Source organism: Lichenostomus cassidix, chromosome 13, assembly GCF_008360975.1.
Source record: "Lichenostomus cassidix isolate B80296 chromosome 13, HeHo_3.0, whole genome shotgun sequence".
Lineage (NCBI taxonomy): Eukaryota > Metazoa > Chordata > Aves > Passeriformes > Meliphagidae > Lichenostomus > Lichenostomus cassidix.
Genome location: NC_139494.1, coordinates 3,971,007 through 3,994,615, shown reverse-complemented (window position 1 = coordinate 3,994,615; position 23,609 = coordinate 3,971,007). Strand labels below are relative to the sequence as shown.

The 23,609-nt window shown below is 37.9% G+C and overlaps 1 protein-coding gene across 1 annotated transcript in view; it reads left to right on the top strand.

Moving 5' to 3' along the window:
• DOCK2 (dedicator of cytokinesis 2) overlaps positions 1-23,609 on the top strand; it is a 149,967-nt gene that overhangs the window by 34,300 nt on the left and 92,058 nt on the right. The window contains exons 24-26 of the mRNA XM_085073400.1: positions 4,798-4,868; positions 5,150-5,256; positions 18,965-19,113. Coding sequence (XP_084929526.1) covers positions 4,798-4,868; positions 5,150-5,256; positions 18,965-19,113 — 327 coding nt within the window. The remainder of the gene's footprint in view (positions 1-4,797; positions 4,869-5,149; positions 5,257-18,964; positions 19,114-23,609) is intronic.

Here is a 23,609-nt window from a genome sequence, read left to right as displayed (position 1 = left end):
ATTTTTGATTTCTAATGAGTGCTGTCAGTTGTGCAGAATGGGTCCTGTTTATGGTTATGAAACAATGAAGCACTAGTGGGCTTTTGGGTATCTAAATCTGCATAAGGTGCTGTAAGTTTTCTCTTTAGCAGGATCATTTTCCAGCAGATATGAAATACTAGTTTATATCAATACTTTGCTGGTTTTCCAGCTCCCGATGACTCATACAGCTGTGTCTCTAAGGGAAGCCTACAAAGGGATTTTTTTACATACAGTAAATAAAAACTACTGTATTAATGTTCTAAAGTTCTAATAGGGGAGACATGGAATGAGAAGTGTCCAACTGTAGTTTAGTGCTGGCTGCTGGAAATAAGTTTAATGGGGGAACAAAATTAAAATTAGCACTCCCTCCCATTCATCATGAACTCCATAGGCAAGTGAGCCACAGCTTTCACGAGGGACAGTATTTCTGTGCCTGTTTGGGGGAGACTTCAGGGATGACACTTGAGACTCCTGCTCTGGTAGGTGGATGCAGGCCAGAAAATGGAGATAATTTCTGCTGAGAGGGAGGAGAAAGGAGTAGAAAAATTCATAAATCTGCCTCTCTACCTAAATTCACCACTGATTTCCCTTGGGGAATTTGAGATGACAATGACAGATGTTGTAGTAGTATAAATTAACTTTGCAGAGTAAGGGACAGGTGGTTATTCAGTGATCCTACTGACACACAGGACTCCATAGGTGTTACACTTTCATACCCAGAGAGGAAAGTTCAGAGACTCTGTTAGAAAAATACAGAAATAATCAGAGTATTAAAACTGACTTAAATCTGTCACACTTGAAATTATCATTGATAAGTGGAACATAGATTGGTAGGATCAACTGAATGTGTTCAAGTAGATTATGGTCTGAAGATAGCAGAGAAGAAAGTTTTAGGAGCCCTGAAGAAAGTTAAAGTAATTGGGTTTCTCAGGATATTGAAACTTGAACTAGTTTGCAGAGCCTTTGAATGTGAATTTTTAACTCTTATTTCATCCTTGGTTGTCCAAATGCCTATCAGGTTTAACTGTAGATGATTTAAAGAATTATTTTGAAACCTGAAGTTCCTTGGTTTCTGCTATTTTTTATTATTATTTAGAACCCAGTATTTTAGCCAGTAGTAATTTCCCAGTCATTTTTGCTGATAGAATCACACTTAGACTTGCGTTGAAAATTAATTCACTCAAGAAAAGATTGTTTATAAAATTACATGTTATATGGAACAGCCTCATCTTTGCCAGAAGCAATTTATTGTTTCTATTTGACTTTATCTACTGAGTGATATCTTACTTCCTAATCTGTTAAATGCTGTGTAGGTTTACAAAAAGTTAAAAATCTGTCTTTTCAGTCCTTGTGTTAAAGCTGGATGAAGTGGATGAGGCTTTGACTGACTTTAGTCTCTGAGCTTTGAGAAAGGCTGATACCTGGTTCTGTTTTGCAGTACTGCTCATATAAACTTTGAACAGATTAAGACTGAATTGTTAATTTATTGTTGGTGAACTGGAAATGTACATATTAATCCACATTAGCCTTTTAAAAAAACCCAAAACTTCTGGAGTTGGTCAAGTTACCTCTTTTGTTTAAAGATGCAGACTGAATGCTTCTCAACTTCAGCACTGCAAGAAGTAATTAAATTACAATTGGAATTGTATTCTCAATATCCCAACTTTGCTGAATTTTAAAAGCAACCCTCTGAGCTGCAGAGTGGCTGGGGTGCAGGTCCTGGGATGGTGCTTTGTAAGGCTGGCCCTTGAAGTGGAGATTGCAGTGTTTTAAGTTCACCAGTGCAAGAGTCAATGTGCAGGTGTAGGATTCCTCCTTTCAAGAGTTTTTTTGCAGATTATTCTTGTAATTATTTTAAACAATTAGTTCAGAATTCATACTGTTTTTACAGTGATAGTTCTTTCTAGGTGCTGTACTTAAACCTTTCTCTATTTTATTTTCGCACGGATGATGTTACATCTTTGTTGCCTTTATGGACGCTTTTCTGTAGCCAGTGCTGGTGAATTTTGTAGTTTTTAGAGAGATTATTTAATGAAATCTGTACTTCTGGAGTAGAGACTCCTTGAAATCTGGAAACCTGGAAATCAGTTTCCAGAACCCACTAATAGTTTGGTGAAGGGATGCTCTAGGGGTGAGGGGGAGTACGGAGGTGTCCATGCTTTCCTTTCTCTGAGCACTCAGGGGGAAAAAAACCCATCATTTTTAGCAGATGTATTTTGTGTCTGTTTAAATCACCTTCTGTTTCTGGGAAATAAAATTGAATGAATGATTTTTACATTTCAGATTATATGTTTTTTTAAATTGTCCTACCGTTGACTTCTGACTTGCAGTCTGTGAGTGTGCCCTTTCATTGACCAGCTTGTGCTCTCAACCTTAATTTACAAATCAAGCCCCTGCTTCTTTCCCAACTGTTCTGTTCCCCAACTGACACACCACATTTGACCTACAGATGGTCTTGTCTGCTGCAAATGTCAGCTCTCCCCAGCTCGCTCCTAGGCACTGATTTGAGAAAGCAAAACTCCCAATGCTGTGCGTGCTTTCAGAAACCTTAGATGACATGTTCTCAAGGTCGTTGAAACATAGGAAAAAGAAATTGTCTGTGGCACTGAAAAGTATGAAAAATAATGTAATATGAAGATGCTGCCTTTCTCTCATTTTTTCCCACGCGGTTTTGACCCATCCTACTGCAGCAGTAGATTCTAAGGACTTTATGGGTTTCTGTACAGCTTTCTTATGAGAGAATAAGCCTAGAAAGGTACTGACAGGGAAGCTTGGTTTGTGATGCACAATGGGGGATGGCACAATAACTTCTTAAAGTTGCCTTGATGGCAAGTAAAATTAGATTAAGAAACAGAGCGCCAGTGATTTCTTCGAATGTACTTTTCATCTCATGGGCACTCGAATTTCATGAATATGTATAATGTAATGCTGCAAAAAGAGGGCAGCTAAAAATAAGCTTGGTCAGGAGTAAAGGTTAAAATAAATTTAACAGTATATTGTATATGTAAGAAATAATTTTCTGCAGTGCTGTGGGTTTATCTGTATCCTGCTTAAAAAAACTAATCTCTTAAGGTTTGAAGAATGCAGAACATCTTGTACTGCTGACTAGGAGATTTTTATGACTTCATTAAGGGCAGTGCTCAATTGTGTCCATAGTGCATCATTTGAAGCAATTATTGCAAATGAAACTTGGGAGTCTAAAACAGTGCAGGGGATATACTCATTATTGTACTTCAGCTGGAACTGTGGCTCTGCAGAGAGGTGGTAGCTCTGTCCTTCCCACATCCCTCCTCCTGCAAGTGTAGAACAGGGAATATGTGGAAGTCAGACAGCACAATAGAGCAGGTGTCAGTGGAGTACTGCTTGAAATATTTTGTGGCCACTGGTGGCTGTCTTTTATCAAACATCTTTCCCAGCGTTTCACCTGTGAATAGCTGTAAAATGAAAATCAGATGCTGCTGTGTAGTCTCTTCATGCAGTGGTTGTTGCTTGAAAAGTGAGGAACAGCACATGCCTGAAGTAAAGCTGGAACTGGTTTCTAGCCCAACACAGGTATTCGTATGGGTGTTTTAAACAGCCCCAGGATTTCCCAAGATCAGTAGAAGATACAATCTCTTTGCTGAAGTGGTAGCAGCTTTTAAACACTCCATTGACCTTTTTAGGTTTGTATATGGGTATGGGATCAGATCTGCAGGAGAATGACATTATCTGAAGGTATCTTAAAGCCAGCATTGAGTGTCTTTGACATACTGTATTCACCCTTGCTGCAGACTAAACTCTCTCTTTTTCGATCAAGACATGAATAGTTTTTCAGGGTTTTTTTTTTTTAAATTGGCTACTGCAGTGGAAACTCATACAAATAAGCTTTGTTTTGTTTAAAAGGTCTAAAGGAGAGCCAAAAAAAGCTGTACTCTGATTGTCTTCATTGTAACACTCCTACTCTCACTAAATTTTTAACAAGGAGCTTGCTGTGTAAGGTACAGAGAAATATTGAACCTAGATAGCCTTCTATCAGATCAGTAATGGAAGACTTCACATCACTGTAACTTAGTTTTCAGCAAAATGTTAGTAGGTATTCATATCCTAAAGCTGCACGGTGAAGTAAAGTACTGCAGGTTAATCTTTATGGTTATTGGCCTTAAGTGTTAGTGGTGATTTTGAGCCTGAAAATTGCCTGCTGAAGTTTTCTTGTCCATGTAAGAATAGTAACTTGTTTCTTACCCTTGTCAGGGTAAGGTTTGATTATCTCACTATACTGTCAAAATGTAACTCAGAAATTGATAGGGGAAGATAAACCATCAAACAGCTTAGCTGCAGATGGTTGCTTAGGGACATGACACCCTTTCCATCTATTCTAGAAAGGGTGGCATCGTGGTGGGTGGATGGCTGTTACCCTGACTTCTGCCTTCCCCATGGCATAATTCCTGGGATGGAATTGATACAGCTCGTGCTTTAATCAGTGCTTGGTTTGCTTATTTGCATCATAGTTATACTTCAGTGGTCTGCAAAGAGATTATCTACAAAGCCTGAACCCTCTCACTGGTCTGCAAAAAGAGTAAGATCCACTTGGTACTATGGTATTTGAGTTCCTCTGTATAGCCTAAGTATCAAAGCCCTCATGAAACTAGTATTCAAATGTGATGTAAAACTTCAGTCTGGGGAAAGAAGTCCAAGTTTATCAGTTTGTTTTGTGTGTATTTGTGTCAGCTGTGTGCTCTGTGCTGTTTATGTACATGTACAAACACTAGGACTAACATGATCTCTCTGTCCCTTCAGGTTGCTGCACTGAAGTACATTCCATCAGTTCTTCATGATGTTGAAATGGTTTTTGATGCCAAGTTACTGAGGTAAGTCACTCTTGAACATTTCCTTGCTGTCAGTTATGAATACTTATAGATCAGTTTAAGTCCACAAAGCTACAACTGTTCTTACTGACCAAGACACTGGTGGATCCCTGGACCCATGTTTGTTACTGCTCTCTTGTCAATATTTGTGATACATAAATAAATTTAAGTCTTAAAAAATCATAAATAGTTAGAAATACATGGTCTTTTGCTCTTTTTTTCTGTCCTTATTAACACATGAATTCATCTGTATGGTATTTATGACACTTTTCCTTTACATGCAGCCAACTACTGTACGAATTTTACACTTGCATTCCTCCAGTGAAACTACAGAAGCAGAAAGTGCAGTCCATGAAGGAAATTGTACGCAGCAACCTCTTTAAAAAACAAGGTAAATACAAAATGCCTCCAAGGCTTAAAACAAATGTGTGAAAATTGTCAATGACTTATGTTTGTGCAATTCTTGTTTGAAATTGAGTGAAACAAATGCTGAAAGAGTGTGAATGCCTGAAGTTGGAGCTCTGGAGGGGATTAATCTCTTTCCACAGGATGGCAAGAGCTGTGCAAAGTGTGATTGCTGGCCTAGAGCAAGGAACAGGTGGGTCTCAGAGGAACAGTTTTGTGTGGTTTTCTTACCATATAGTGGTTGGGTGGATGAGCTATATATCCTTTCAACACATTTTAAGGTCTATAATGGAATAGGAACATGAAGTGAAACCTTGTGAGCACAGATGTTATATAAGGCCTCTGCCTGGGAAAGGGACAAAAGAGAAATCTGATTGTGCTCTGGTGTACTCAGCTGCAATGCAGCATTTCCACTTACAGGAATTATGATGCTTCTCAACCTCTATCAGAACTTAGTGTCTTTCTCAACTCTCAGGAGTGTTAATGACACTGAAATATCTTTATCAGCATTGTCCTTATTTTTCCTTCATATCATCACAAAAAATGAATTTTTGCTGAAGGAATCCTATCAGAGAAGCCAAGCTTTCCATGATTTGCTTCATCTCAGTGTCAAGTGTTCTGACTCCTCTCTTGTGGACCGGATGGTTGCTTCTCTCTCAACACCTTTTTGCTGTGTAGATAACCTTCAGAACCTGAAGGGCACACAGACTACACAGATGAGTTCCAATTTCTGACAACTTAGAGATAATGATTCTAGGAACTTGACAGTATAACAGTGGGTTGCAAATAGTGCTGCATGTGAGTAGATTGAGAAAAGATTGCTTTGCTCACCTCATTCTGTGTTGCCAGGAGAGTGATGCACTTCTAACTAGCCAGGACAGATAAAAATCACACTTTATTTTCAGACCTGTGTTGCATTCCGTTGAGACTGAAATGTATATTGTAAGTTTTAACAATAACTAGCTGTGTCTGTTGTGGTTTAAGACCATTGTAGATTTGCTGGGGAAGAAAAAAAAGTCAAGAAAATAAGGTAGTTGAGTTTATTGTTTAGATTAAATTAACTAGTATTTTTACCTATCTTTATATTAATAGTTTCCTGGTCAACAGCTGTGATATTTTTTTTTTAAACTGTGTAAATTCACAATTGCTTTGAATTGGGGAAACTCGAGTAGCTGCAGCTTAGGTATCTCCAGACATTGATCCAAACTATTAAGAGATGATCCTAATTAATTTTCACTACAGTTCTAATCCTGTATTCTCCATTCTCTGTGGTAGTTGACTGTATTTTTGTTTTACAAGCAGAGTCTGATAGATCATTGCAGTATGAGCTGCTTTTACTGCTGCTACTTCTAAGATCAGAAGTGCCAGACTTAGTTTTATCTGTGGTGCTTGTGGTGAGCAGCATTTAGACCAGAAGGAGAAATACCCTTTCACAACACTGAAAGACTCTTGTGTTAAAACCAGGCACTCTCTTGAACTCTTGTTCTTACTAAAATTCTGTCAGTTACCCTGACTGTGTTTAATATTGAGAAATTAAGTGTAAGCTATAAACTTTTCTTTTGTTTAATATTTTTTTCTTTAAAGAAACCTGTCTCATTGAGGTACAGTTGTTATTGGTTCCTAGATCAGGAGTGTGTTGGTCAGGGCACCAGATGCCAGGCTTGTACAATAAGGAATAAAGCCCTAATAAGAATTCTGAAGGAAAATAGTTGAACATACAATAACTGTGTGCTTCACAGTTCTATTCAGTAGTGTACATCCTACAGCTCCTTTCTTCCATCCCTCTGCATGTTCCAGAAGAGAAAAGAGTGGGTTTTGGATTCCCAAGGAGCTTTTGTTATAGTCTGCTTACTGTGGTACTTGTTTCATGTGTTTAACAGGCCTTAGCTTTAGCTGTGGCCTGTTAATGCAAAATACTCTGTAAAGCTTTTACTACTTGCAGATAAATAATAATAATAGATTGCTGGTTGCTTGTAAATGCAGCTTGTCTGATTTCTTGAAATATATAGCTGGCACATCATGGAAAATGTCTGCCTCAGAATGCATTGTGAATTCTAAAAAGGGGACATGGTTTCTGTTTCTGTATTTTTCAGGCAATAATGAATAAGAAATTTTGCTAGGAGGATTTCTAATTCTGAGGACCATTTTTAATACCAATAAATAGTGGGTTTTGCATCGTGCTGACCAGATAATTAATACATTTTAATTTTTCTCAGACAGGTAGTTAGTGGGTTCACTTAGTCTTAAATTTGTAGATGAAAAACATGTATTGTCCAAAACCTCTCCTCTATTTTTTGTTACTATCAGACATTTGACAGCAAAACCAAGCAGCTGAGAGCATGAAGGCAGCATATCATACTCGATTTATTTGCCAGCCCTGCTGTTTCACCTATATCCTGTATGCCTGAGTATTGTGACCCAAACTTGCACTAGTAATTAACAGTTAAAGTGTATCCATTTGATAACATATAGAAATTAACTGCTTGTGGTGATTACATCTGCAAGATCTACCTTAAAATGTTTTACTGTGATACTTAGTATAGTAATACTTGAGATATAATTATATAATAAAAATTAGGTATTGGTCTTTTTAGAGGAGCCTGGGGAAGAAGACTAGTTTTTTTAATGCATTAATTTAAAACAAAAGAAGTCTTCTGAAGAAGAGCTTGCCCAAAACAGAGAAATCAAGCTGATGTCATTTTAAAATAAAACTAAATAATACCCTGTTTGTTTTAGCTTTATCATGACATATTGTTTTAGCAATATCATGACTTATGATAGTACCAGACCAGAGAATATTTTTGCTAACTAGAACAAACTTGTTCAAACAGTTTGTATGTCAGTAGTTTGATGAAGTGACAGAATAAAACAGCTCCTTGCTGGTAACATAGGATTTAGAATTGCCATTATTGTAGAATTTAAAATGCCTGAAACTGACAAGTTTGCTTTTTTATTTTATTTCTTCTTATTGGAGTGGAAGACATACCTTTAGCATCCTTGGTGCAACCTGGTCAGGGTCAAATAGACTCTTGCAAATCTATTTTCTAGCTCCTGAGACCATTCCATGAAGTTGTCATTCCTCTAACACAGTATGTCAAACTAACAGTTCTACCATTGACTCAGTGGTGTTACCTAAGTATCTTTTAGGGCATTTAATACTGGAGTTTAATATTGGTCATGATCTTTGTACCTTTCCTTTCACCCAACTGCACCAACATTCCTAATGGCAGAAAATCCTCCTTATAATAATTACAGGGTGTTTTTAAACTAAATTATATTTTTAGATTATTTACGTTTTGTTTTCAACCTTAAGACTGTAATTACCATGGGGGGGAGGGGGGAAGTCCACATTGTGTTTAAGTGCAGGCACTGAAAAATGTGAAAAACCAATATACAATTAAGTATCTATAATATTATAGTGGCATGAAAATAGCATTTCTGTACTGTGCTGTTGTAGTACTGTGCACAGTAAATAGCAAACAAATTTTTTTTCATTTACATTGCCATGGCTTAAAATAGAAAATTCTAAAGATGCTTTTTTTTGCTCTACATTAAATACAATTGATTTTAAAATTAATTGGGTAGAGAAGCAAGTGTGTGTAGGGTGTAGACGCCGCCTGATTCATTACTGCGCTCAATGAGCTGGAAGGTCATTTACAAGAATGAAAGCACATGTAGGCTATCTCAGAATAGGATGCAGCCTGATAATTAAGGTAAGACTGCCAACAGTATCATTAACTAAAGTTCACATTTATCTAGAACAGGTAGTATTTTTTCTGCCATGAATATGGAATATATTTAACTACACTGCTAATTACAGCGAAGTCTATTAATTTGCGTATGTTTCAGATTATCCATTTTTCCTCCAGACTTTAGTCTCTTTCCAGGTAGTTCATTGCAATTCCAGTTCAATTAATTTACATCCATTCCCAGAGGTGTTGTCTCTGTAATTCAATTGGATTGCATATACTGGCCTTTCTATCCTTTGATCTGTTGATATTCCCAGTATTTTCTAAAGAAGCAGACTTGTGAAAACATGGGGAGGTGTTTTTGAAAAAAATAATAAAATAAAACAGTGAAATTTGTCTTTATTCGATAAGTTACACGTGAACCTGAAGTTGGAAACCTTGAGGGTAAACTGAATTTATTGGTATGTATTCCCAGGCATTCCAGAGTTTCCACTGTAGACTTCTGGAGTGCTTTCATCAGGTAGGAAACATGGTCCCATGCACCTCTGCTGTAATAGATCTTCAAAGGCCTTGCAGCACTAAAGCACTTTTGGAAGCTTTTAAATTACATTGCCAGGTTTTTTGTAGAGGCATTGATTTCTTGTTCCCACTGTGCAACTACAACGTAGCTTGGAGAGGTGATGGTGGTGCAGGAATGTGAGGGGCTGAGTGTAGGATGATGGATGCTTTCTACTGCTTGTGCACTTCCACAGTAACATTTAGGAGTGTTCTAACAGGATGTGTGAGCACAAGAGCAGCCTTTGATACAGTTTTGTCTTCAGACAATATTATGTCCTTTTTGGTCAGAGGACAAGAAATCTGCTTAATTTTTGACACTTTGCATTTAGATCACTTGATATTTTATTATTTTGAAATGTCAGAGTGAAAGAAATGGTTGTCTTGTCTCATACGAGCACCTCTAATGGGATTTTAGAGTCTCATTTATGATGCAAGAAACTGTCTCCTGTCATATCTTTCACTCTGTCTAGGGGGATGTAGTGGATTATTCTCTCCCTCTAGTGAAAATTTTTGTTAGAATTGCTTAATTTCTATGTAAAACTACTTTTCAGGAGTCACTGGTTTGTTTGTTGTTAGGAAACTTACTGCCAAAATCTCCCCACCATCTCTCTGTTTTTGAGAGAGCAACAAATGAAGATATAGTTGTTTATAAATCACATGGAGGTTTTATTGTAGTTAGTGTTGCTGAGTTAATAGTATTTCGAGCTAGATGTTTATTCTAAGCTGGCCCTGGTATATTTACAGACTTTATGCTGAAATTTGTAAACAAGTAGCCTTGGGAGAACTGCTTTTTATTGGTGGGAAATGGATATAAAGTGCTTCAACATATGATAAAATGTGTGTCTTTTGAAAGTGGTGCCTTGTATTCCCTCATGGTGCAGTCCTGGTGCAGGGTTTGTGCTGCAGCAGAGCAGAGCAGAGATCTGCCCCAAAGAACACCAGCTCGAAGTAGGTCACACAGATGGTCCCTGGCAGGGTGGGATTGGAGTTTCAGTGTCTTGGCTGGAAGCACAAGCCCTGTGCTCACTGTGGCTGCAGACACGGCTGCTGCATGTTCAGCATATGCAAACCACTTGCTGATTTTGGAAGAACAGCAGCAAGAGACATATGTTAGCACCAGGGGTTAATTTGCCAGATGCCAGGAGAAATGCTGAGACTACAGTAATTTTTTTTCCTCACTGAAGAACTCTTTCTATTCTATTACTGTTTAAACAAAATAAGTACTGGCACACACCCATAATTATACTGATTTCTTAACACTTGTGTACATTACCGAGTTTTACCTGTGAAATACTTTGTTTCATTCAGGAATTGAATACTGTTTGTAGTTTGAGTTGATTCAGTGTATTGTTTTTATCTTCAGGACTGGTAGGAAAAAGGTTTTTAAAAAAACAGTAAAGGAGGAATAATTTCTGATTAAGCATCTTTCAGGTTTTTTATTATGGTCAGAACTGAGTTATGGATATTGATTTTTACTATAATCTCATATTTTTGTTCCTACTGATATAAGTTCCTAAGCCTAAGTTTTTGGGCATTTGTGGGGGTTTTCTGTGTTGGGTTTTTTTTTTTCCTTACACTGTGTTCAACACAACTTCTCCACTTTTAAAGTCCTTGGACATAAGAGATTGTTAATGCATGTGACTCTCCTGTTTTTAGCTATTGGGAAAAAATTGGTACGAGTCACTGTTCATAATTTCCTTTAAAAATGTTCTGTATTGAAATCCAGTCTTTGAAACTGTAGATTCAGTCTCGAATTTTGTATTTAGCTTTTTTATTTATTGGGGTTTTTTCAGGGGTACATTACCTCTAAAACATCAAGTCCTGTATACATTTTTGCCACTTCTGTTCCTGCAATGTTTTGATGTAGATAAGTATGGCATAAGCATATCTGTAGGTATTTGTCTGCAAACATTTGTGATGAACACATGTAGACTAAAGCCATTACTTGTGTTTATTGGGTAAGAGACATGCTTGATATTGCTGCTGATAACTTTTTGTTAGACTTGACCCATTATGGCATTTTTAGTTACATTTTTCAAAAATATCATTATATGGAGGAAAGTCAAGTTAGGTTAACTACTTTTAACAATGAACTTCCAAATTTATGTGTAAAATTTGATTTACAATTACTTCAAACAGAAAAGAGAGACTAAAAACATATTAAAGCAGTTGATATAATACATATTGGGTGTCAGTAAAATGAAATGTGGAAACATGAGAGTTGGAATTCATCAATATTCACAGAACCACAGGATGGCCTGGGTTGGACTGGACTTTAAAGATCTCAATCTGCCCGAGAGGATGTGCTGACAAGGCTGTGTTGCAGCCTGGCAGACTGCAATGACTGCAAGCTGGAAAAGGCACTGAAAGCTGAAAATGCTGTCTTGGCTACAGCAGGGCAGTGTTGGAAGTTCTGACTGTCCTGGAAGGCCTGGCATTACTCAGCCCCTCAGGAGGGGAGAATATCCACCTGGAAGCTGGGAGGTGGAGACTCTGCAGCTGCTGCTGGTGTCAGTGGTGTGATGGACCTGTTGTGGATCCTGCCTCAGCTGCTGACACTTTGAACAGTCAGCAGGTGTTGTGTGCTGCCCTCACATGATCCTTGTGTTTCTCCTTCCTTTGTGTTCATATCAGAGTCCAGGAGGCAAAAAGAATTTGCATCTTGCAGTGCTGTCAGAATCTGTAGGTGACCTGTGGTACATTTCCTTTCTGTGGCTCTTACCTGAGCTGCGAAATTTTAATTTAGATTTAACAATCAATGAAAAATATACAATTTTTAATTTGTTACTTTTGGGGTTCCCAGTAAAGCAAAGAGATAAATTGTAAATAACAAAGAGGGAAGATTTCTAATAGGAAGATTGCTGCAGTTGTGAACAGATGTCCTTTGTGAAGAAGCACAAGGCTTTAATTGAGCACTGACTGCCACCAGAAGTCTCACCTCATTGAAAGAATGTTGTTCACTGCCTTTATTTTTAAGGCTTTGTTCTAAATCTGTATTCAGATGACACCTATGTCCTTATTAAATTGGCATGCCAGTTTTTAAGTGGGCATGAAGCCATCCTAACAGATGGATATGACTACAGGCATGCCAGGGAATCAAGAGTAGTGTTTCCTAAGGGAGACAAAAGTGATGTTAAATCTTTATTACCATTTTGGCTGCACATACGAGGCAGTCAGGGATGAAACCCGTCTGTGATTTTTGCTGAAGGAGACCCAAATGTCTTCTCTAATGACATTATTGCATTAATGACTTAGGAGTTTGAATTTCATTTACCTGGAACATAAGAAATCATTAGGTACCTTCTGGAGGGAATAAGATGAATAGAGGGGTTAAAAAACCCAAGTAAACCCAAAATAGAAAACATAAAACTTCTTAATCTTGGATGACAATGAATCTACCTGTACTTATTCACGAAGGTGCTGCCAGGGAACCTCTCCAAGAAGTGTGTTGGAATTTGGGATTGATGAATATATAGAATACTAAATCTTTTGACAGACCTTGATGAAGAAAATGCAAGATGCTCAAAGTCTATGTTGATGTCTTATGTGCTCAAATAAATTTTGGGGCAGCTCAAAAAAAACCAGAACAGTTGGGCTTTTTCATGCTTTTGAACATTAAAGAAGAATAGGTGTTGTTGGCAATGTTCTTACATTATTTATCAAGGAGAAAAGAAAGCGGCTAGTACTGAAATAGGCATCTGCCCCCCTCCATGTCTCTCCCTCATCTGTCTTGAGCTTTCTGGGGGCATGGAAGGAGGTGTGAGAATGTGAATTGCTTTATCACAGGCTCAGAGATTTGTTTTGGCTGGAAAAGACCCTTAACATTGAATCCAACTGTAAAACCTAGCACTGCCAAGTCTGCCACGAAGCCATGGCCCCACATCCACACATCTTTTAAATCTCCCCAGGGATGGTGACTCCATCACTGCCCTGGGCAGCTGTGCCAGGGCTGGACAGCCCCTGGGACACTTTGTGCTCATCTCTTGCTACTTGGGGGAGCAACACCCACCTTTCTACACCCTCCTGCCAGCGAGTTGTGGAGGGATAAGGTTCCCCCCTGATCCTCCTTTTCTCCAGGATGAGCCCCTTGCCCAGCTCTCCCAGCCAGTCCCCATTAGGCTCATGCTCCAGCCCCTTCCCCTACTCTGTTCCCCTCTCTGCGCTCCTCCAGCCCCTCAGTGCTTTTCTTGCTGGGGCCTGGAGGGGCCTCAGCAGCACCAGCACAGGAGGATGGTCACTGCCCTGGTCCTGCTGCCACCCCAGTGCTGGTACAGGCCAGGTGCCCGTGCCCTCTTGCCCACCTGGGCACACTTGGGCTCTTGTTCAGCCACTGGCCACCAGCCCCCCCAGGTCCCCTCCGGCCAGGCAGCTTTCCTGCCCCTCTGCCCCAAGCTGGAGCCCAGGACCTCTCACCTCACCTTCATGAGCCTCACCTAGATGGCCTGGATCCATCATTCCAACCTGTTCAGATCCCTCTGCAGAGCCTTCTTGCCTAATTCAGTGTCATCTGCAGCTTTGCTGAGGGTGCATCCAGTGATGAGTCTAAATCCTCAACTACAATATAATGTTTTACTTTGGCTATTTTTCTCAATTATGGTCTTCCACAATTTTCTTATTTTTTTCTCCTTTTCCCAGGCCAGTGAATTTCTGGTGTTTAAATAAGAACTTGGTTCATTTTGCTTGTGCAATGGTACCTTAGTATTATTATCTGGAATTTATATACTGGTTCAACAAACTTTTCCTTGTCCCAAGGATTTCATGTTTTGTGTAATGTCCTCGTGAAATAGTTTTAGCTGGGTTTTCAAAGATACAAGCAGAGGACTACAGGTTTATGTTTGCTTTAGTCCAAGTTCAGGCTCAGGCTGAGATCAGGCCTGCCTTGCTGCAAATGCTGATCTTTTTCAGTTGCTTTGACTGTATGTGTTTTTTAGAACATCTTGGAAGTGTATCCTCATATGGGATAACTTTAACTGGTAGGGGTCTTATAAAACTCAATTAGTTTTCCTTTCCTTCTATTGCTGAATAATGGGCATTACAAAATTAAGTGATTCTTCTGTATTAACTAACAAGCTGAGTTTATCTAGCAGCCAGTCAAAAAGAATAGACATAAAGCCTTAATCTTAACCAAATTAACCAAACAAATTAACACAAAAAAATTTAATTTCCTTGCTAAAATCTATCAATTATTTTCACGTTAGTATCAATGGCAAGTTTGATTTTTTTTAATAGGAAATAATATAGCTAAGACTGGTTAAACAACCTTTGAATTTCCATGTAGCTTGACACTTCAACATTGCTCACATCTGAAAATTTACTGCAAATAGTTGATCAGCTGCATATGTTAAGTCCTTTTAAGAGATTCTGTATGTATCAAATATGGATCCAATTTTAATTTATATTGCAAGTACAACTGGGAGTACTGAAGCTTGCAGAGTAATTAGCTCTTCAAACTGGAGGAAATCAATTGTGCCTTCTGCCTCAGCTGTTCTCGCAGTACGACAGGAAAAGTTTCTCTATGCAAGAAGCTCTGCTTTCCCCACACTTAAGGAGTATGGAATGGCTATATGCAAAAGACAAACTATGTCAAAGACTTGATTCTTTCACCAAAATATGCATGTGTGTGGTTTTTAAATGAGTTATAGACAACAGCAGGCATTTTGCATTCTGGTAGGAAGCTTTGATTGATCTCTGAAGGCTGGTATGGAGGAGTTTTAAATTCAATGAATTTTTTTTTCTTCTCCTCTTAAAGGTGTCTAGTGCATCTTGTTAGTTATGATCTCTTGGATGCTTCTTGATTATTGATCAAATGGGTATCACTGCCTCATGAAGTCAGATGTAATTTAGGGATTAATATACCCATAATACTTACCTTGAATCCTCAGTTTTTATTTTCCATGTGAGGACAAATTTAAAATGTACTTTTTCTAAAAGGTAGGATTCCTCTTGATCAACGGCTTTGCTCAATCTACTCTCTTACTTTGCTTTTGAAATAAAGCTCATTAGGTATAGGATTTTATTACTCAGTTGCTCCCTGTAACTTTAACAGCTACCCAAAAGGAATTTTTGTATTTGCTGTCAGACAGTTCAAAGGGACATCTTAATAGCTTAAAATTGAGCTGGATATTATTTTGAAGGAGTGAGAGCAATAAGTATGTTTATCCTGGCACATGTAGAACTGGAATGTGCAAAGAACCTTCCATCCTCTTTGTGAGAGGTCAGAAGTGGCTGAGATGTCACGTAATGTGATGGGACTTTGAACTTTGCTGTTATGAACAAGCTTGTGAGCACAGCACTCCCTGCTGAGGTTTTTTGAAGTGGAAGTGTTTTCAAGGCACTATTTTTAAGAATGGTAGTTATGGGAAAAGAGTTGCCAGCTAAATTTCTTACATGCTGTTGATCTGGAATCTGTATTTCTATATGTCATTGCAGATTAATTAAGGCTAAATATGTTTGTCTAAATGTGTTCATCCTCATGTTGTATTAGTTGTAGCTGTTACTGTGTCTGGTGCAGATTGTTAGAGTAAGTTATGCATCCTTATAAAAAGTGTAATTTCTACAGAGCAGGTTTAGAGCAGAGAACTTGTGACACAAAGTGTGGCCATGGGTAGGACAGTGCTGTAACTGCAGACAGGCATGGAGAGTGATGCAGGTGAGTTTTACTGCCGAGCGTTTAGTTGGTGTCTGGGATCTACAGTGCTAGAGGAGAAAAGGGTTTAGCTTGTGCTGAATCATTTCTTCAGCATATTTTGCACACAGTCAGAGAATCTGGAAAGGAGGACAGGGATTGAGCGGAGTGGAGACCAGGAAAGAGATATTTTACTACATATGTATTTTCTTACTGGTTAAATATGTGTGAAATGGTTTTTTGCCTCACTGCAGATGCTGTGCAAGTGCTGTGGATTAAAATGACAAGAAATAGGTTTCTCCTATCTGTCTTTAGAGCAATGAGTTTGATATCATCTCTTCTGATATAGGACACCTTGATGTTTGAGTCCATGGCTAAAAAAATGACAAGTCCAAAAATGTAATTATTTCTATATATGGGCACATATGTAACTTTCTTCTTAACTTTCTCACAATCTCTGTTCATTTTCCAGAGATTCAAGATCTTACACTCTCCAGTAAATTCCTTGCTGTGTTGTGGCACCTTCTTGTTATCCATAGTTGACTGTTCAGTTTCTGGGGATTGTAAACTGGTCATTTGCAGTGCACCAAGCTACTTCTACACTCGGATTGATTAGCAGCTTTGGCAATCAAAGGTCGTAGAATAGTTCAAGTTGGAAGGAATGGGAGAATGTGTCCAGTCCAACCTCCAGCTCAATGTGAGGTCAGACCAGACTGCTCCAGGATTGCTCCAGAAACTGTGCAATTTGTTAGTTCTACTTCTTTGCTGTCGCTGTGAGGAAGGGGTTTTTCCTTATATCCAGCCTGAACTTGCTTGGGTTGTGAGTCCATTTTTTTGCTTCATCTGATCCACTTCAAAATGTGTTAAGTGTGTGCCATCTTTCAGTAAGACTATTGCACTTCAGGTTTTTCTCATAAGCACCATGAAATGGAACTTGTTTAGTAAAAAATGCTATATCCAAAATACATCTTGAATATTTTTTGAGTGGTCAGAATGTTGATGAAAGAATTCTGAACTGATCATACTAGGAACTGTTTCCCCCTTGAATAACCTTGGAATGTTGAAGAATAGTTTCTACACATAATAGTGAAAACAGAACTAAAGTTTATTAGCTTTTTCAGAAGTAGGGAGTGACTAATCTGTTTTACAACTTGTACTTATTTGTTCAATGTATATATAAAGCCTTTATTTAAAAAGTCCTATCACATTTCAGCAAATTTTTAAGGTATTGCATGTAACTTTTTTTGTTGCTAATCTTGCTTTTTTTTAATGTTTGCTTAAGCTAGTAGCACTGCATTGCTTGCATTTACAGTTAGTTATTAGAAGTGGTTCATGTGAGCAAATCAAGAAGGTGTTTGCTAGTTACTGAATTACATCTCAGTTTAAGAAAACTTGTAATTTTTTCTGTCTGCAGCTGGTGAGCACAAAGCTGCCAGTAATGCCTTCTGGAGGGCAGGTTTTCTCTGTCTCCATGAACACAAATCCACACAGAAGTGCTTTAGGAGTGTTGGTATGCCCTGCTGGGAGGCTCCACTTTGTGTTTTGTGAGTGCAGCTGTTTGGTTTCTGCTTCAGAAGGGCATCTGTGGCTTGCAGGAAGTGCAGGAAGCGTGTCTGTGCAGAATTGGGCACATAAAAGAACTCTGGCTGTGTGAAATTCATTTTTATGCTGCTGTTCAAATAGGTCTTGTGTTAGTACGTGTTCTTTACCTGCTATCTTACTGGTGAGTTTGTCATTTAGTCCCTGAGTTAGATTTGTCTTGCAGCTTGGAATAAGTGATAGAGAAATAGTTACTGAGAGAAGAGATACTTTCTGAGGCAAGAAATTATGCTGCTCTTCAGACATGATTAAAAGCTCTTGGCTTCGTATAGCTTGGAGCTGTTACTTCAAGTAAGAATAATCTTCATGGATTGCTTCTGTTGCTTCATCTGCACAATTCAGACAGTTATAATTTACTTTCCATTCTTTTTTTTCTTTCTTTTTTTCTTGCACTCTTGTCTTCCTGTACTAGCAAACTTATTCTGGGAGGATTCTGAGCCCCTGGCTTGTTTTAAATCCCATGGGGTACAGTTTCACCATATCTCACACTGCACTTGTTTATCACAGAATGCACTGTGTGTCCAGGTGCTCTAAATAATTCTTAAAAAAAAATACATTTTTTTTCCTAGATACACATATTTGAAATAACTTTAATGAGAACAATGTCTATTTTGTACTCCTGACATTTCCTATAAGCACCTCTCTCTCAAAAAGTCAGTATATGTGTGAGGTTGGAATGTAGCTTCATATTTGTGTTCGCTTCCTTAAATTTAAATAAGGTTGAATGCATGCACAGCTCTCACTCCTATCACAGGCATGACAGGCCTTCCATTAGAGTCTTTAGAAGATATGTTTCAAAATGATGCACATAAAACAGTTCTGTTCTGCTGTTTGATTCTTATTTTCAGAAATAATTTAGTAAGTATAGTACTTTTTTTATATTAAAATCCTGTCATTAGTTAAACACAATTAATTTTCAGATGCTTTGTATGTAAGTGAGTAATTTGTCCCCAAGTGTTTGATATAAGCTAAACAGCCTTCAGAATTTAACTGAAGCAAATTATTTTTATTGGGAACTTGTGGTTTTGATATATGAAAATACTGTTGACGTATGAAAATTCTACACCAGTTTGGAATATTCCTGAGACACTATTGGAAAATCAACAATTCCACATTGGGAGTGTGGCTGTTAAGGCATATTGTGTTTCACTGTTTGGAGGAGGGTTTATTTGCACAAAGTATTTGATTTATATTTGTTGTTAAGATAATTCACTTTATTTCAGAATGCAGAGACATTCTGCTTCCTGTGATTACAAAAGAGCTGAGGGAATTACTGGAACCGAAAGAGGATCAGCAGCTCCAGGTCCAAGAGAAGAAGTACTGTGTGGAATTACTTAATAGTATCCTGGAGGTTCTGAGCTGTCAAGACCCTGTAAGTATTGATGATGATGAAGAGGGCCCAAGTCTGTAGAAAGCCTGAGCTGATTAGGTAATAAATTATTGATGATGATTAATCTCTTTCAAATATTTAGTACAAGTCAGTGGCAAAGTGAACTTTTCTCCTATTTTTCACAAACTTCAACTTTAAAGGGCAGTTGAGGTATTAAAGGTGAATACTGACATCTGAGTAACCTGGTCCAGTTGAAGGTGTCTCTGCTCATCACAGGGCTTGGAATACATGGCCTTTCAAAGTCCCTTCCAACCCCTATTTTCAATTATTCTATAATTATTTTAATTATTCAGAATAAATTTCAAATTTCATCTTGCTTCTTTCATAAAAACCCCTGTAGTTTCTGAAACAAATGCTTCTCACTGTAGAAGGGCATGGCTTCTGCTTTCAGCAATGTCTGCATAAAACAGATTACTCTTTACTATATTTCCCTTGGAGACTGTAGTTTCTTTCTCAAACTCCTGAAATTTTGGAACACCGAAACTGTCATCTGGGTGCTTCTTTTTTTTCCTCATTTGAGATAATATTAAGTTGACTTTTTAGTCCCTCACTTTTTAATGAGCAGTAGGTTATTCCATGGAGCTTCTCAATAATTTGAGGAATTTATTCTGAGAAAACGTTATAATTAATTACATTAGTAAAGCTGTAATTTCTCCTGTGAATACATGATGCTTTTCCTCAACTATAGTTTTCTAATAGAGGTGTTCAAACTTTGCAGACTTTGGATTAAGGCAAGTTTTCATTTTAGGAGTTTTTTACTGTGGCTCCTTGGATAATTTCCTAGTAAATGAAATCACTAAAGCATATTTCTTGATTCCATAAAAATCTTTTGAGTTTGATACTGAAGAGGCTTTTCTGTTTGCACAGGGCAATCTTTTCATGTGTATTATGAACTATTTGCCTTATTGTTTTAGATATAAGCAGTTCAGGAGGGATTGTTCCTAGGGGATACCAAAGAGGTATTGGAACATTTGAATTTTAAATGTAATTCTGAAGAGAAATGGTGAAAGCATGATAGGGCAATAATTGAAGTTATCATCTCATAAGGCTGTAATGTAAAGTAACCAGTTTTGTTACTGTATTCTTTAAAAAGTAAAACACAATAGTCAAACAAGATGGAATAATACTTTCACTGTGAATTTAACAGTTGCTGTCCATAGTCTCATTAAGGCCTACTGAAATTATAGGTTTGTACCTCACCTTCTTGTGAGTGAGAACATTATGCAGAACAGCAGAAGAATTGCTGATAATTTCAAACATATGCCTTAAAAAGAATACATTGATATTTATTCAATAGAAGCAGCATTTCTTCAATAGTTTCTTTCAAAGAAGGTAAACTGAAGATTCTCTGTGAGATATTTGGGTCACAGTTACCTACAGATTGTGCTTGCAGTGAATATGTATGAAATTGTGATATAAGGAGGAAAGCCCCTTGGGGTATGCTGAGCCCTTTGGAGACATCATATTCCTGAGTCCAAGAAATATTGTAGATTATTTGGGATCTCAGCAAAAAAACCAGATGCTTCTGTTGTACAAAGTCCATCCCCTGGCCTGCCTCTGGCAATACAACTGCTGGTCAGAGAAAATATGGACTTTAGAATATATTAAGCATGTGTCATTAACTGTAAGACTAGGTTTTGTAACCACAACAGCAAATGTGTGGCCATCACTTGTAGTTTTTTCTTTCCTTGACAGAGAGTTCATGGGTTAAGATCTGATTTTTTAACTAAACGCTGATCCTGCTTCAGTATTAAAAATCTGCTCTTGAGGTGACTTATCTGAAGGAGGAAAAAGGAGTGAAGGAAGGGAACACAGCAGCATCCAAGAATCACACAGTCATTTGCCTTTAAAAGCCAGTACAGATTTCTCTGGAGTGGAACACATTTTCCAGCTAAAGTGAGAAATCTTGTTTCAAGGAAATACTTTGTAACCTGGAGGCAAATGGAAAGGGTTCACATATGGCCAGGTTAGTGTTTAGGCAGTGTCCTTCAGAATGCCTTTACTCAGTGGGATCTGGATACAGACCATTGGTTTGGTAATTAACCAGATTATTTCAGCTGGGATTACACTTGAACTGAAGATGAATGCAGTTTTTTTATTCAACAGTTCATTCCCTGTAACTCTTAGCCTCTTTCTAAGAAAATGGATGGTTTGACCTGCTGCAGGAGAAAGCTTCAGGCTTTAGTAGCAGAATCTACTGTAGTTACAATATTATTAACAATAATGTCTTGTCCTTATTTCTTCTCTCTTTTCCATTTTAGCAGAGAAACCTGGTTTCAGACTAGTATTCAAAACTTTTTGGAAACTTAACTTTGATATTTTTGTGTTGCATTTATTCTTTGAAAGTCACCAGAAATAGAATACACACAAAGGACAGGGAAGAAAAAACAGCAGCAGTTGTTCTGTTTCGTGTGGCGAAAATTTATACTGTGGGGTGATCTTTGAAGTTGTTACAGAATTTTTGAAGAATGCATTTTCTTTGTCAAAGGAAAAGATATTTTGATATTACCAGCTCTGCTCTGCTGTTTTGCCTCATATTGTTTAGCAAGTGGCAACATGGGAATAATCCGATCCTTGTATTCAGATGCTGCTTTCTTCAGCTGCTGCCTCACTGCTGGGTTCTGCAGATAGCTAGTGTGTTGTTAAAAACACTGCTTTGTGGAGTGCTTGTGTGTTTATTTTTATGACTAGACAGTCACTGTTGGGCATCTCAGTGAGATGCTTAGGTTTGATTTTAAGTTTCCTTGCCAGCAAACAAGTTTTGGACATGGATGGCATTGTTTTGACTTTATCATGTCTAAAATTAGCTTCTTAGCTTGAGACTGTGCTTCAAGCACCTGTGAAATGCTTGAAAAATCTCAGAACTGCAAGTAAGTCATTGATGAAGGTCATGGTGAAATCAGTGAATTTTTGTTTGTTTTGTTTAAAACCACTTCCCTTTTCCATATTTGCAACATTTTTTTTATGCAACCTGACAGTCCTTCATGAGGTGACTTTGTCTCTAATCTGACATGTATGCTATATTTTAATATTTACTGAATCTGAACGAGATTTTATTTATAGTGCTTACAAAATTAAATGGTAAATGCTTTCTGTTGGAACCTACAGTGAAATCTTGGTTGAGACTATTAGTGAAAGAGAGTTGAAGAATTTTTTCCTGTTCTGTGCATTGTCAGTAATTGGCGGCAGTTGCATTTTAAGCAGTTTAACAAACTAGCAAACAAGCCTGGAAGCATTTTAGAATTGTAAAGAAATTTTTAAGGCATTTGCCTAACTTATGGCAGATACTAAGGCTTTAGCAAAAGAGAATTTTAAAGGAATGTAGTCAGGAAATCTGCATGTTCTTTAAAGGCCAGTTACCTTAAGGTCTTCTGCAGAGACTTTTCAGCCAAAACAATGCATGATTGTGTAAAAAAGAATTGTTATCCTTCTATATGTGCCTTTATTTGTATGTATGTCAACAGTGCCATGTTTTAGATTTGTGACCAAAACAGTGTTGATAATGCAGCAATGAAAATTTTAGTTATTGCTGAGCAGTGTTTGCACAGTGCCAATGCCTCCTCAGTTTCTCACTGAGTGCCATGCCAGAGAGGACGGTAGAGTTGGGCAAGAGTTTGGGAGGGGACACAGTAGGGACAGCTGAAATGAATTGACACAAGAGTGTTTCCAAGTGAATATGTCAAGGACAGGTTGTGTAACACTGTACTTCCCAAGCAGCCATTCAGTGAGTCCCTGTTTGTCACTGTCCAAATAATTGAGCACTCCATCAGGATGTGAAGTGCAAGGTTGGCTCTGAAGCAACAGAATTGCTTTCTCTGTCCCAGTCCTGTAGTAGTTTAAATAGAAGATGAAAGCTAAATCAAAGACTATCTGCTTTTACCCTACACACATATTTTTAAAAGAGAGTGAAATTTTGTTTGGTTTGGATTTTCTATTAACTAATCTGTGTACCAGTTTTTGCCATCCATCCCAACAACAAACCTGAAGGTGTTTGAGTTCTGTGAGAGAGCTCCTTCCTGCTGACCTACATACAGAATGTGAACTCTGATTGTTCCATGCCTTGGTCACCTGGAAAATCTTTTCAACAGGGAAGATAAACATACCCTTTTGATCACCACATTTAATTAAATGGAATAATACAATTCCTGTTCTCCAAGGGAACATTTATATAAGGTACAAGTAGTTAATTTAGCTCCTGAAAAAACCTTATGCTTAATCAGTGGACTGAAGCCAAATGATGGTGGGTTTTGCCATGTCATCCTTGTGAAGAGAAATATGATCTAAAAAAGCACATGCTGCAGTGGGTTGTTCGACTATCTTCTGAAGTGAGAAGCTGCAAGATAAAAAAAAAAGCTAAAATCTCGTGTATTGACAATGTGTGAAAACAATTTTTGTTAATTTAGCAATGTCAGTATTGAATGCCTAATTGTTGCTTAGATTATCAAGAAGAAAGGGAGTCAGTTTCAGAAAGAAACAAT